The sequence below is a fragment of the Oryctolagus cuniculus genome, chromosome 5 (genome assembly GCF_964237555.1).
Source record: "Oryctolagus cuniculus chromosome 5, mOryCun1.1, whole genome shotgun sequence".
NCBI lineage: Eukaryota > Metazoa > Chordata > Mammalia > Lagomorpha > Leporidae > Oryctolagus > Oryctolagus cuniculus.
This window is the reverse complement of record NC_091436.1, coordinates 147,710,309-147,725,245: the sequence shown is the minus strand read 5'-3', so window position 1 is coordinate 147,725,245 and position 14,937 is coordinate 147,710,309. Positions and strand designations below refer to the sequence as shown.

General features: G+C 52.3%; 1 protein-coding gene across 4 annotated transcripts in view; it reads right to left on the bottom strand.

Moving 5' to 3' along the window:
* The window catches only part of E2F3 (E2F transcription factor 3), an 87,225-nt gene extending 82,971 nt beyond the window's left edge, over positions 1 to 4,254 (bottom strand). For 2 of the 4 annotated variants that reach the window (XM_070074328.1, XM_051854996.2), the window contains exon 1: positions 2,343 to 2,560. Coding sequence is in view for 3 of the 4 variants with exons in the window: in XM_051854996.2 (XP_051710956.1) it covers positions 2,343 to 2,360 (18 nt within the window). In the remaining variant the exon portion in view is untranslated. Of the gene's footprint in view, positions 1 to 2,342; positions 2,561 to 3,507 lie in introns of those variants that run through there. The other 2 variants (XM_051854994.2, XM_051854993.2) reach the window with 2 other exon arrangements.
* Positions 4,255 to 14,937: the final 10,683 nt, after the last annotated feature.

Here is a 14,937-nt window from a genome sequence, read left to right as displayed (position 1 = left end):
GGCGAAGGTTGAGTTTGAGCACGAACTGTACCCAAGAGCTGTCAAGTCGCTAGAATCATGTGAAGCGTGGAAGTGAGACCACAGGGTGAGGATGCATGGGTCTCAACTCGTAACAACTCGAGCACACGTCTTACTAGAAAGTCTATTTTATCCATTGCTATGATGGCCAAATTTTATGTATGTAGAAAGCCAAATGACTTAGATGTAAATAATGACTTAAACAGCAGCACCTTTGCAAACTTACAACCATTCTGCTTTATGTATGTGACTACAGAGGCCGTGTACAAGTGGTCTTCCACCATTTCTCTAATTTACATCTACCACTTGCCAGGCCCTGTGCTACAGAGTTCACGTGCTTTCTCAGGCGTGCACCTTTAGAACCTCACGGACAGGCCTGGTACCGTCACTAATATGCAGCGGAGGAAGCAGTTTTGAGAGATTAAGTATTTGGCAAAGATCACACACGTTGTCGGTGACAGAGGCAACAGAGCTAGTAGGGCAGCACTCGTGTCTTTCTCTCCCATAAGAAAAAGGTGAAGAATTTGCTCCTAGTTACATTCTTAGATGTTCTGGAGACAGAATTTGGTATCAGCACTAGATGGGTCTGCAACTCTGGCCACCTGAAGAATTCTCAACTTCTTGGGTTCCAAGCGCCCTTATCTTTGCTGAGCCAACCACTATCAGCTACGCCCATCCCATCGTTCCAGCTTAGGACACTATCATCAATATGCCAAGACTTGGGAAGTCACACAATTTTGATAAGGAAAAAGTCAAACTTTACATTCGGTGCTTAGAACTTCGTGTACATTGACTAGACACATATCCTACCCCCTCCCCAAGAATCAGCTCTTAAAAGCACAGATTAACCAGTGATTCAGCCCACATGACAATCCTCTATGAAAATGTTTCTGAATATGTACACAAGCAACATTTATATGCCTCTGATGGAAACAATTTTGGGAGTGCACACATTCGAAAGGATCTATATTCCTGGAATAATCCCATGGCAAGGAGGATAAAGTTTTAGAATAACTTGGAAGGTGGTGAAGGCAATCTTTGATACGGTAAATACATAAATACAATGAACTACATATAAATTTGGCTAGACAAGCCTTGGAGGCCTGGTCCAACAGGCACTGTAAGATTTTAAAAACAAAAACAAAAACCCAGCCATTTGGTGGTCTCCCATGATCAAAATTACCCCAGCCCATGAACATGAATCTACTCCAAAAGTATGTCAATGGCTGGTTGTTTCAGGTTGGGTTTACTGATACAGTAACAAGGCTGTGTAGGGGGGAAATATGCGTAAATATGTCCAAGCACGTTTAGGTCAAGTCAGTAGGAGTTATTCAGTGCTCATAAAAGCATGCAATATGACGAGAACCCAGCACACCAGGACGTGGAAAGCCAGCCTTGTATACTCTCTTTCCCCCCTGCTGGCAGACCCTAGTCACTAAAAAAAAAAAAAAAAAAAAAAAAAGCGATGAGCTCCTTTGACAGACCGCATCTCCCATCCCCAGCGAGTATCTCCAGGGCTGGAAAAGCAGTTAAGATCCAACCAGAGGAGACATCGGAACAGTAGGCAAAGAAAAACCTTGATTATTCCCAAACGCGTGCCACGTCCCAAGGTGCTGCCTAGAGGCAGACTCTGTGGAAGAGCCCTGCAAAATCTTGATCCTCCAGAAAACGAGCCCACTGGGGGCTGAGACAAGAGGAGCTCCACGCCGGGTATTAGCGGGCAAGCCTTTATCCAGCGGAGTCGGGTCCGGTTCTAGCCTCGCCACGAGGGTGAACGCCAGCAGCAGGCATGGAGGCAGGGGAGGGAGAGAGAAAAGGGAGAGAAGGGGGAGACCTCCGGGCCACGCTTCTTTCTGGTACCAACAAAAAGAGAAGCCGCATACTGACCTAAATCATCCCTCAAAGGCGCTTTATAAATGACGGGGACAAAGGGAGGGGGTGGCGGGTGGCCTGAGTACCCCGCAGACACCCTACCCTCTGACCCGCCCCCTCCCCCTCCAGCACCGGGCCGGCGGACGCGAGGCAGGGCTCCGCTCGGCCCCCCGGGGCGAGGACCCCATCTAGCCGCCCCCCGAGGAGCAGCCCGCCCGCACCGTGCCCACCCCCCACCCCCACCCCGGGGCGCACCCTGCCGCCCCGGGGCTCGCGAAGCCCGAGGCCGGGGCACTGACTTAGTTAGATTTTTCTTGCTTACTCATTTCCCTCCAGCACCCAACCCCCCGTTCCCACTCCAAAACCCCGCGCGGCCTCGGCCCAGCCCCGCCCGGTGCCCGGTGCCCGCGGCAGCGGCGGCGGCGGCGGCCCCGACCGTCCCGGTCACTAACCTGCTGCTGTAAGGGCATTTCCGAAACCAGCCTGGCTCCGGGGAGGCGGGGGCCGGCTGCAGAGGGGGCCCGGAGGGCCGAGCAGACCGGCGGCGCCGGGCGAGGGCGGGCGCCGGCGGGGGTGGGGAGAGCGGCGGGAGGCGGCGGTGCCGGGGGCGGGTGCGAGGGCGCCGGGACCGTCCCAGGCCAGGGAGCCGGCGAGCAGGAGGAAGTGGGTGCCCCCTCTGCCCCTCCAGCGCCCCCTCCCGCCGCCGCCGCCTCCCCAGTCACAGGCGCGTCCTCCGCGCACGTGTGCGAAACGTCACCGGCGGGTCCCGGGGAGAGGGGGACAGACCCGGGCGGCGGGACGGGAACCGGCTGCCCCCGCCCTCCGCTGCCGCCGCCGCCGGGGGCGGGGAGGGGGCCAGGGCGGAGGCGGCAGGGGCCAGGGGAGAGGCGGGTCAAGGGCAGGCCCTGGGCCCGGCGAAGAAGGCCCGGGCGCTCGGGCCACGCGGGCGCCGCCAGGATGCGCCCAGGCCGTGCACCAGCCGGCGAGCCCCTGGCCCGGGCAGCCCACGCCCCAGCCCGCAGCGGCTTTGCGCCCCACCCCCCGGGCCCCAACCCCCCTCTGTCTTCCCCCAGCCCCTTTGTTGCCCGGAGTTACAGATCCCAAAATGTGTCAAGCGCAGCTCGGCCGGGCCCCCCTGCGCTGCGCGATCACGCCGCGGGAACCCCCCGGCCGCCCACGCCGGCGAGGGGGCGCGAGCACCCACCACCACGGCCGCCCGGTCTGCACCCCCGGGGTCCCCCCCCAGCTCCCCAGTTCCCTGCTCCCTCCCCCACACCCCCTTCTCCATCCGGGGCGTGACCCCTTCCTACGCCCGAGAAAGAGGAAGCTTAGAGTTGGAGGGGAGGGGAGAGTGCGTGGGGTGGGGGGGTTAGGGAAAAGTGCAGGGGAAGCAGGGTGGGGGGGCCCGCGAAAAGTTTGCGAGTGTTCGCCGTGGGTCGCACCGAGGCGGCCCCCCGGCGCTTGAGGCGGGACGCGCAAGTCCCAACAATGAGCCCCCGGACAAGGGCAGCCTCGAAGGCCCACGCGGCCCGGCCTGGCGCTCTCGCCCGCACCCACCCACCCACCGACCCACCGCGCGCGCCCTCCCGCCGGGGCCGGGCCGGGGGGAGCAATTACCGGAGGGCCGCCGCCGCCGCCGCTGCCGCCGCGTCCCGGCGCTGGCGCCTGCTGCAGCAGCCCGGCTCTGCTGGAGGGTCCGTGCGGCGTGGTGTAGAGGAGGCTGCCGGCCGTCGGCTCCGCGCCGGGGGCGCTGGGGAGGAGGGGGCCGGCGGCCACGGCGCCGCTCTGCAGGGAGGAGGAGCAGGAGGAGGTGGAAGTGTTCGTGGTGAGGATCTGGATGTACGCGCCCGGGGCGGCGGCGGCGGCGGCGAAGCCCGGGCTGGCTAGCAGTGCCCTTTTGTCCATGGCGGCGGCGGCGGCGGCGGCGACGACAGCCGCCCCCTCCCCACCCCCGGCGGTCACCAGGTACTGCTCCAGGGCGGGCTGGATCCCCTTTCTCATCTCTCGCTCCTGCTCTCTTTTTTGAGTGTTACGCTATATGAATGTATTGCTTTCAATGTCTTTATTATTTGCAGCCGGAGTTTCCAAGTCTCTCTCCTCTCTCTTTTTTCTTTTTTATTTTTCCGCACCGCACGGGCCCCAGGGGCCAAAAATAATCGGGGCTCTGGAGAGAGGAGGGTCCCGGCCGCACGGATATCAGACCCCGAGGACGGATGGAGGCGTCGGGGTCGGCCGATGCAACGGATTGCGAGGCGGCGGCGGCAGCCCGGGTGCTGCGGCCGGCAGCTGAAAAATGGCTCCAGGAAGCTGCTGCTGACAATGAATGAAGGGATACGGTTTACGCGCCAAGGTCCTCCCGCGAAACTCGGATTTCCCGCCGGCTTTTCAAACCATATTTGCATATCCCCGCCCCTCAACCCGCCGAGGACCGTTCCCACAGCCCATTGGGCCTCCGTCGCCTCCCTTCAGTCCCAATCGCGGAGCAGGGCCGCGATCGACTGCTTTCCATTGGCTGTCGGGCATCGTGGTTACCGGGGCGACAGGGGTCCTATTTGCATAGGCCTGTTTGATTGGTTGGGGTCAGGGCAGGTTTTTTTTTTTTTCTTGGAGGGTGGAGCAACACCTTCGCTGCTCTCCCACGGCTGACCACGCCTGCCTCGGGCCCCGCCCCGGCCCCGGCCGCCCGCGGGGTTGGCTCCCCTGACCGGGGCTGGCACTCAGATCTCTGCGCGCTGGATGTCAATCTAGCCGAGAGCGCAGGTTTCGCTTTTGCAAACTGTCAAGGTGACCACGGGGACACTTTGGGGAACAGCTCTTTGGCTGGTCAGGGCAGTGGATGAGCAACTGCATGCAGGAGATCCTCCCCAGATGTGCGCCTGGCAGGTGGAAGCTGAGCCCTTTAACTCGGGGCGCTCTCGAGTCCTGAGATCCAGCCCTCGCGGCCCCGACAGCGGAGGCTGACCGGTACACAGGACCGTGGGGGCAGGAGGTTCGGCTCACGGCCATGGCGGGCTCTACTTCGTTCCCGCTCCAGAGCTTTCCTGCTAGCTGCATTATCGGCCCGGGGTGGGTTTCGGTGGAAACTCACTCTTTTGGGCAAAGGACATCAAGTACCGCGGAGTTACTGGCAGGAGGCCACCCGACACTGTGCGGCCCAGAAGCACGCAGGGCAGTTCGTCAGGGCTAACCTAGAACTATGCAATCCGCGGGCAGTAATCCCAGGAAGGCGCTCGCTTCCAGGATGACGTGGTGATCTCGCGAGCTGCGCCCGCGCCGGCCCGCGCAGCCCGGGTTTCTTGGCAAGTTCGCCCCGGGAAAGCAAACTCCGAGCCGCCCAGACCGACGCCGGAAGATTTCAGAAGACTCTTTTTTTTTTTTTTTTTTTTTTCTAGTAAACTCGAAATTGTCGTCAAAAAATATTATGACATATTGTTGTCAAGTGGACTTCTGGATTGGTACAGCTCTTCACGGGCCTTAAAATTAAAAACTGCTCCCGTGAGACTTTTTTTTTTTTTTGCAGAAAAGAGACCCCTACAGGAATGTAGGGAAAGGTGTCTGTGTCCTTATCTACATTCCTGTCACTGCTAGGTGATGACGATGGCAATACCTTGAGCCCATTCACCAGACTTTCATAAATTAATTTTTCCCCAAAACTCATGTGCTCGGAGCCCCCCGAAACGCCCAACAGGATTCCTTAAATACCTCAGACCTGTTACCTTTTTTGAAACAGCAAACCTTGCACCAGTCTCAGAAATATTTTTGTCTTTCATTCAAGCTTGTTGAGGTTCTGTGGCCCAGAACCCAAACATTGCTTGACGCTGATAGGCTGATACTGTCTTTGGGGGGCATATTAGGTGGTATTTAAAGCCCATCGATTCCTGGGTGAGCCGGAGATAGTGTAGTAGCAACTTCTTTGATCTTGTCCCGTCAGTGTTGTTTCCCACTGTGGGTCACCATGGAGGAAACTAGCACTGTCACTTCTTGGATATCACCCTCTGCAGAATGGCGCTGGCAGCCTACATCATGGGGTCGTGGGGGAAGGCTGGTGCCACATGCACAGTCATTATGGGCCTGCATTTAACCATGAGAGAAGCCTGGGACTGGGACTGGGCACAGAGTCTGGGCTTGGGCTCCCAGTAAGTGATTGTAGCAGGATAAATGCAGCCACAAGAAAGCAAACGTTCACCACCCAGATCCACACCTGTGACCCTCGCTCAGAAAGCTTTGAAATATTTATCATTCGCCTTAGCAAGTTATATTTTTTTTCACATAGAGAAACAGATGTTTTGACATGTTTATGTCTGTTGAACCCTAGGATCAGGAAGTGGAGGGAGCGTTCAGGGAGAAGAGGTATTGGAAACAAGAGGCTAAAATCAGAGGTAGTCTATTCATTTGTGGAGAGGCAGCATGTTTTAGTAAAAAGAAAATGAGTTTTGGAGTCAGCGGGAGCTGGGTTCAAATTCTGTTCTGCCTCTGACTAGCTTTATAGTTTTAATCATTAAACAGGCCGGCGCCGCGGCTCACTAGGCTAATCCTCCGCCTAGCGGCGCAGGCACACCGGGTTCTAGTCCCGGTCGGGGCGCCGGATTCTGTCCCGGTTGCCCCTCTTCCAGGCCAGCCCTCTGCTGTGGCCAGGGAGTGCAGTGGAGGATGGCCCAGGTGCTTGGGCCCTGCACCCCATGGGAGACCAGGAAAAGCACCTGGCTCCTGGCTCCTGCCATCGGATCAGCGCGGTGCGCCAGCCGCAGCGCGCCGGCCGCGGCGGCCATTGGAGGGTGAACCAACGGCAAAGGAAGACCCTTCTCTCTGTCTCTCTCACTGTCCACTCTGCCTGTCAAAAAAAAAAAATCATTAAACAGCTTCCTCATATGTTAAAAACGAATCCATCTTTACTGCAAGGCTGTGATGAAAAGAGACAGTAACAGATAAAGTACAAGGGCATACAAGAGGCGCTTAATACAGAGTAACGATTGATGATTCTATTCTATTTGTGTGATCATGCTTTGCAGGTCCTTGGAGTCCAGTCTGACTCCTAGCCTTTAATCTTCCTAGAGCCTCTGGGGCAGCTTGGTTTTGTCCCAAACTAGGACTGCAATGGTGTCCTGGTTAGTAGGGAGTACCTAATCTGTCTCAAAATCAGAATACCGACATAAAGTCAGATGCTGCTCACCCTGCTCCAACCTGCTCCTCTCTAATGTCAGCTTCTGGCTGGTTCCTAAGGCAGAGCCCTCCTCATCTTGCTTTGAAGACGTGTCCATCTAGCACTAGACTCACAGACTCCTCGTTCCACCAGTTCCCATCCCTACCTTCCCTTGCTCTGACAGTAGCCCAAGGCAGCCACTTGTCCTGGAATTGGCCTGTGTGGTTGTTTGAATGGTGGCCCCTAGCCTCTGTAACCTGTCATTGTGAGCTTGTTGGGGTGGGGGGGAGAAATGGGGTCATTACAAGTGTAACTAAACTAAGACTTTTGAGACAAGGCCATTCTGGATTATTGGGGAATGGGCCCTAAATCTAATGACCAGGATCTTCTTTATAAGGGTCACCCAGTGAAGATGGAGGCAGAGATTGGAGTGACCAGCCACAAGCCAGGAATGCCACTAGAATCTGGAGGGGACAAGAAACAGCCTTCCCAGAGCCTCTGGGAGGGAGCATGGTCCGGCCCACACCTTGGTTTTGGACTACTGGCCTCCAGAACTGGGAAAGAATAAATTTTTATTGTCATAAGCCACCCAGTTTATGATAACTTATATGACAGCCTAGGAAACTGCTTGTTTTCCTGAGCCTTCACGCCTTGTAACTCACCATTGATGCACATACACACGTACTCCACAGGACAGCAATACTGCCACCTGGCCTCTCAAGTCCTGTGGGTGATGTCCCAAAGCGTGACTTGCTGGCCAGAAGATGCAGATTCACTCAAGGAGCTTTTGAAAGTGCAGATCCCGGAGCTCTGCCTCAACTCAAGGGCTTGGAATCCTTTGAAGTGGGGTCTGAGGTTCTGCATTCCACACATCCCTCCAGGTAATGCCTTTGAGCTCTAGAGACCAAGGCTGAAGTCAGCTGGATGCCTTTGGACTTCTTTCTGTTACTACCCTTTGTTGCCCCTTACCTAAATGCCTTGGTGGGTGCTTTCTAATCCTCCAGTCCCTTCTCATCCTTCCTGTTCCTGTTCATGCACACGGGTGCTATACACAGGCATACATGCGTATACATGTGAGTACTGAGCATATATACAGTGTGACATTAAAATCCTCTTTAAAAGTCTTCACTTTGTCGGCCGGCGCCGCGGCTCAATAGGCTAATCCTCTGCCTGTGGCGCAGGCACACCGGGTTCTAGTCCCGGTCAGGGTGCCGGATTCTGTCCCGGTTGCCCCTCTTCCAGGCCAGCTCTCTGCTGTGGCCAGGGAAGGCAGTGGAGGATGGCCCAGGTCCTTGGGCCCTGCACCCCATGGGAGACCAGGAGAAGCACCTGGCTCCTGGCTTCGAATCGGTGCGGTGCGCTGGTCACAGCGGCCATTGGAGGATGAACCAACAGCAAAAAGACCTTTCTCTCTGTCTCTCTCTCTCACTGTCCACTCTGCCTGTCAAAAAAAAAAAAAAAAAAGTCTTCACTTTCTGGTTGTGGCATAACTAATTAAGCTGCTACCTGTGACGCCGGCACCCTGTATGGGGGCCGGATGGTGTCCCAGCTGTTCTGTTTCCAATCTAGCTCCCTGCTTATGCATCTAGCAAAAGCAGTAGAAGATGGCCTAAGTCCATGCACCCACATTGGCGACCTGGAAGAAGCTCCTGGCCCCTTGCTTCAGCTAGTCTACCCCCGGCTATTGCAGCCAGCTGGCGAGTAAACCAGCAGATGGAAGTTCTCTGTCTTCCCTTTATCTCTCTGTAACTCTGCATTTCAAATAAATAAAATAAATCTTAAAAATAAGTATATAAAAGTCATTTTATCTAAAAATACAGTTTTGTCAACATCCATAGGTTGTACGTAAATTATTCCCAAGAAACAATATCATCCCACGAATCTATGGGAATTCACTATTAAATCTTTAGATGGAAGAATGATCAATTTAGGTGATTAAGGAAACTGTTCACAAGCATAGGAAGTCTTTGTTGGGGCCAGTGCTGTGGCTTAGCGGGTAAAGCCTCTGCCTGCAGTGCCAGCATCCCCTATGGGTGCTGGTTCAAGTCCCGGATGCTCCACTTCTGACGCAGCTCTCTGCTATGGCCTGGGAAAGCAGTAGAACATGGTCTAAGTCCTTGTGCCCTTGCACCTGCAAAGGGGATCCGGAAGAAGTTCCTGGCTCCTGGTTTCGGATCGGCGCAGCTCTAGCCGTTGCGGCCAATTAGGGAGTTAACCAGTGGATGGAAGACCTCTCTCTCTCTGCCTCTCTTTCTCTCTCTGTGTAACTCTGACTTTCAAATAAATAAATCTTAAAAAAAAAAAAGTCTTTGCAATATCAGGAGTCTAAATTGTGCCTTTCACATTTACTTTAGCCAAACCTGATTGGCATATCAGACTTAGAGTATATAGTTTTAAATTTTAGGGTGTGGAGGAGACTAAGTTTAGTGTTAAGACTTTTATATTGTATTTTTGTTAGTAGACCACAAAGAGATAAGATTCTCTGTTTTATCTTCCCAGTTTGGAATAAAGAAGAGCATTTCCTTAAGCCATTACCACATCAAACACTAATAATGAAATTTCTAAGTGCTTATTCTAGAAAATTGACCATTACGGTTATTATAGATAGTGGTATAGATCCCAGTGTAGAGTTTCTTGTCTTCAGCTCTTTGACTAGGAAGATACTGTTTGGATAGATCGTCTGTATTTTTAAATAAGTCTAGGATGAATGTCTGGCATGGGGCATTGTTGCTAAATACATCTCTGGTTTCAGGTCTCTGATTGGGATCTGGAAACTGGCAGGACAAGCAGGTTAGCTTCCATGCAGGTGGTCCTAGCACACACTCTAAGAAACGCTGCCACCCAGGCATCCCTGACCTGGTCATCTCTGCGTTTATGTTGGCTTCCTTGGGAACTATGGCCTAGAAAACCCCTCATATGTGGTAACTTTTAAGCAGCCGACATTACCATTCTTACCAGAACTACCACTGTTCTGTGATTGCAGATTGCCTGTCTCACTAAAGTTCTTTCTCTGTGATTCAGACAAAAAACACTGGATAGAAAAAAGAAAGGTATCTCAAAGGTATGTGTTTCCTTGCCTTTTTGAAATGCATTTTTATTGTAACATAAAATACAGATAAAACCAAAAAATGGAGGATGTAATGAATTACAAGGAAAACATTCTTACAAGCATAGACTCTTGCCTGTGCCCCTGAAAAGCTTGTCACAAGCCCCATGCCTCCCACCAAAAGTTACCATTAGTCTGGCGTTTTTATAGCTTTCACTTCCTTGTGTTTCTTTAAAGTTTCGTCATCCAAGTACACTTGTCTAGGGACTATAGTTTAGTCTGGCCCATGGAAAAAAATAGTGATATGTCTGTTACAAGGAGGTCCCTTTTAATCTATGGTTGCTCATTCACCCCTGTCAGTTTATCTTGAAGAAGTAGTGGGCCGAGAGGTGGTTCCCCTGAAGATACGTTCACCAAAACCCATGAATTGGCTCTTATTTAGAAAAAGGGTCTTTGCAGAATAATTGGGTCCAGCTCTCAAGATGGTATCATTCTGGATTGGGGTGGGCCCTAAATCCACTAGCAAGTGCTTTTAGAAGAGGGGATACAGGGAAAAGACCATGTGAGGATGGAGGTAAAGATCAACGTGATGCATCTATGCACTGAGGAACACCAACAACTGCTGGCAGCCACCGGGAAGTAGGAGAGGAGCCTGTGACAAAGCCCGCCTCAGAGCCCCCATCCCCGGAATCAACCAACTCCGCAGTCTTCTTGATCTGGGACTTCTGTCGTGCAGAACATCTCCATTGGTTGAAACCACCGAGTTTGTGGTCATGTGTTAAGTAGCCCCAGGATACTCATTCAAACCAACATGGCGCTGCCGCCGCGGCTCACTAGGCTAATCCTCCGACTTGTGGCGCCAGCTCACCAGGTTCGAGTCCCAGTCGGGGTGCCAGATTCTGTCCCGGTTGCCCCTCTTCCAGGCCAGCTCTCTGCTGTGGCCAGGGAAGGCAGTGGAGGATGGCCCAAGTGCTTGGGCCCTGCACCCCATGGGAGACCAGGATAAGTACCTGGCTCCTGCCTTTGGATAGGCGCGGTGCACCGGCCGCAGCGCGCCAGCTGTGGCGGCCATTGGAGGGTGAACCAACGGCAAAAGGAAGACCTTTCTCTCTGTCTCTCTCTCTCACTGTCCACTCTGCCTGTCAAAAAAAGAAAAAAAAACAGCATGGAGCCCAATCATCTGTCCCTGGTAGGTTGCACACCCATGGTGCAGTTCCACATGGCTCTTCCTGTGTATGCCCATTTGCTGCTGGGTCCACAGCCTGTGTCACTCTCAGATTTGAGTTCTCTGGCAAATCTGAGGCAGCTCATGCCTGCCTGTCCTTCCTTCTGTGACTTCAGCCTCCCAATGCTCTTGTACAGTCGTTGTCCTCAACACTTACCTGTTGCTTGCTTCTGTAAAGTTAGTTTTCTTGCACTTTTAGAGCAGGTCTTCAGAAAACCTTGTCTAACTTCACAGAGCTCCAGCTTCTATTTTTTCCCCCCCAGGAATCCGGAGACTTGATTTGAAACTTCTGATTGAGCTTCTGCCACCCCCTACACCATTCCTTCCTCTTTTTTTCTCTCTTCTTCTTGGTCCTGATCCATTTTTATTCCATTCCCAGTGGAAGCTGGTCTTTCCCTTTTGCTTTGTTCCTGAAGATTAGAGAGACAAAGATCTTCCATCTACTAGTTCACGCCCCAAATGCCTACAACACCCAGGGCTGGACCAGTACAAACACGGAGCTGGGAACTCAACTTGGGTTTGCCACGTGAGTAGCAGAGACTCAACTACTTGAGCCATCACCACCGACTCCTGGGTGCTGCATTACCAGAAATCTGGAACAGAGAGTGGAGCTGAGTCTTGATCCCAGCCCTCAGATGATATGGATGCAGGTGTCCCAAGTGGTGTCTTAACCACTGAGCCAAATGTCTGCCCCAGGACCCTGCCTTACAGAGAAGATTAGGGATCCCTTGTGAGACGGAGTAGGGCTGAACTGCTCAGCTCTTCAGACCTTCCTATCACGGTCCCCACCTCTCACATCTACTGAGAACAAATCTTGTTCAATATTAGAGGCATCCTCATGCCAGCCCCCTGGTGTCCCAGGGATGATCTGATGGTTGTTGGGGTTCCCTGTGCATAGCTGCAACAGGTGTAAACTGCCTCTTCCTTTCTGACTCATTGCTGATAACACACGGCTCTCAGGGAAGCTGGTGCTTAGTCCCCTTCACTTGAACTTTGGGACTCATGGCATTACTCTGTTTTCTTGTAAACATGATGCGTGGGGTTTGAGTTTTGCCATCCAGGTGCCCTTCTATCTTCACATGGGGGTAGGAAGAGTTGGAAGAAAAGCTCTGCTTCAGGCCATCTTCAACTTAACCTGCCCCTCCTATTAAATATCTGTTTTACACCTGCCATTTGTGACTGCCATTGAAACAGTGTCACAGAGGCAGACATTCCTCAAGCATTTAGGGAAAGGAAAGTTAGGAGCTGTTTTCTCTCCAGCTTCTCACAGAGAACTTGCAAAAGGGAGCTGAAGAAGAGGAGGGCAGTCAAGGTCCCTATTTGCGTCGGCAATTATTAAATGATTAGAAAGGGATTTGGGATAGGAGGGAGCAGGGGAACAGACACTAGCTTTTCATGTGTGCTAATCTCCTTGTACCACTTTCTCGTGGGTTTTACGTAGGGAACATTGCTGGAAGCATGTCATAAACGGGCCTGTGGGTAGAAAATTGCCTTTTCTTTTCCACCTTGGTTTCCTTGACAGCACTGCCTCTTGGTTCCCCTTCTACCTCTGACTTTCTGGATCTCATTGATGGCTTCATTTCTTCTGCATGATCTTTAGCATCCCATTTCAAACTTGACTTCTTTCTATTCTATACATTTTTTCCTGGAACTTTTTTATTGTAGTAAAATACACATCACATGTGTCATTTTAATCTTTCTTAAGTGTACCATGAAGTACACTCACAGTATTATGTAACCTATCACCACTATCTATATCCAGTTTTTCATTATCCTTAACAGAAATTCTTAATAGCTTCTTAATAATAGTTTCTTGGCTGGCACCGCAGCTCACTAGGCTAATCCTCTGCCTGTGGTGCCAGCACCCCGGGTTCAGTCCCGGTCGGGGCGCTGGATTCTGTCCCGGTTTCCCCTCTTCCAGGCAAGCTCTCTGCTGTGGCCCCGGAGGGCAGTGGAGGATGGCCCAAGTGCTTGGGCTCTGCACCCACATGGGAGACCAGGAGAAGCACCTGGCTCCTGGTTTCGGATCAGCGGTGCGCCGGCTGCAGCGGCCATTGGAGGGTGAACCAACAGAAAAGGAAGACCTTTCTCTCTGTCTCCCTCTCTCTCATTGTCCACTCTGCCTGTCAAAAAAAAAATAATAATAATAGTTTCTTATTAGAAACTCCCATTAAACAATAGCTCCCCACCCCACCTTCCTCCAATTCTTTCTGACCAGTTTTCTATTTTCTGTCTTTATGAATTTATTCTAGGTTCCTCATTTAAGTGAAATCATAAATACTTCTTCTATATCTAGCTCTTGATACTATGTTCTCAAGTTCCATCCATTTTATAACATATATCAAAATTACATTGCTTTTTAATGGATGAATGATAGAAAATATGTATCAAATCTAGTTTATCCATTCACCTGTTGACGGACCTTCGGGTTAGTTCTGCCACTGGCTCCTGTGAGTAGTGCTGCTATCAACATTGGTGTATACATGTCTGTTCAAGTCCTTGCTTTCAGTTTTTTTGTATATATACCTAGGAATGGCATTTCTGAATCCTGCGGTAATCCTGGACAATCTTGACCTTATCTACAATTTATTTCAGTTAATGTACTGTTTCAGATAGAACTTTGATAATGATAGAAGTGTTTTCTGGCCAGCGCTGCGGCTTACTAGGCTAATCCTCCGCTGGATTCTATCCCGGTTGCTCCTCTTCCAGTCCAGCTCTCTGCTGTGGCCCGGGAAGGCAGTGGAGGATGGCCTAGGTCCTTGGGCCCTGGACCCACATGGGAGACCAGGAGGAAGCAGCTGGATCCTGGCTTTGAATCGGTGCAGCATGCTGGCCGCAACACGCCGGTGGCAGCGGCCACTTGGGGGGTAAACCAAAGGAAAAAGAAAGACCTTTCTCGCTGTCTCTCTCTAACTCTGCCTGTCAAGGGAAAAAAAAAAAAAAAAAAGAAGTGTTTTCTGATTCTAGAACATTCAATATGGCAGCCATTAGGTATATGTTCGAATGAGCACATTAATTATAGCTAGTGTGACCAACATTTTGAAATTTTTTTTTTTTTGACAGGCAGAGTGGATAGTGAGAGAGAGAGACAGAGAGAAAGGTCTTCCTTTTTGCCATTGGTTCACCCTCCAATGGCCGCCATGGCTGGCCCGCTGCGGCCTGCGCACCGCACTGATCCGAAGGCAAGAGCCAGGTACTTCCCCTGGTCTCCCATGGGGTGCAGGGCCCAAGCACTTGGGACATCCTCCACTGCACTCCCTGGCCACAGCAGAGAGCTGGCCTGGAAGAGGGGCAACCGGGACAGAATCCGGCACCCTGACTGGGACTAGAACCCAGGGTGCCGGCGCCGCTAGGTGGAGGATTAGCCTAGTGAGCCAAGGCACCAGCCTTAAACTTTTTTTAATTTTTAATTTTTATTTATTTATTTTGACAGGCAGAGTGGACAGTGAGAGAGAGAGACAGAGAGAAAGGTCTTCCTTTGCTGTTGGTTCACCCTCCACCGTGCTGATCCGATGGCAGGAGCCAGGTACTTCTCCTGGTCTCCCATGGGGTGCAGGGCCCAAGCACTTGGGACATCCTCCACTGCACTCCCTAGCCACAGCAGAGAGCTGGCCTGGAAGAGGGACAACCGGGACA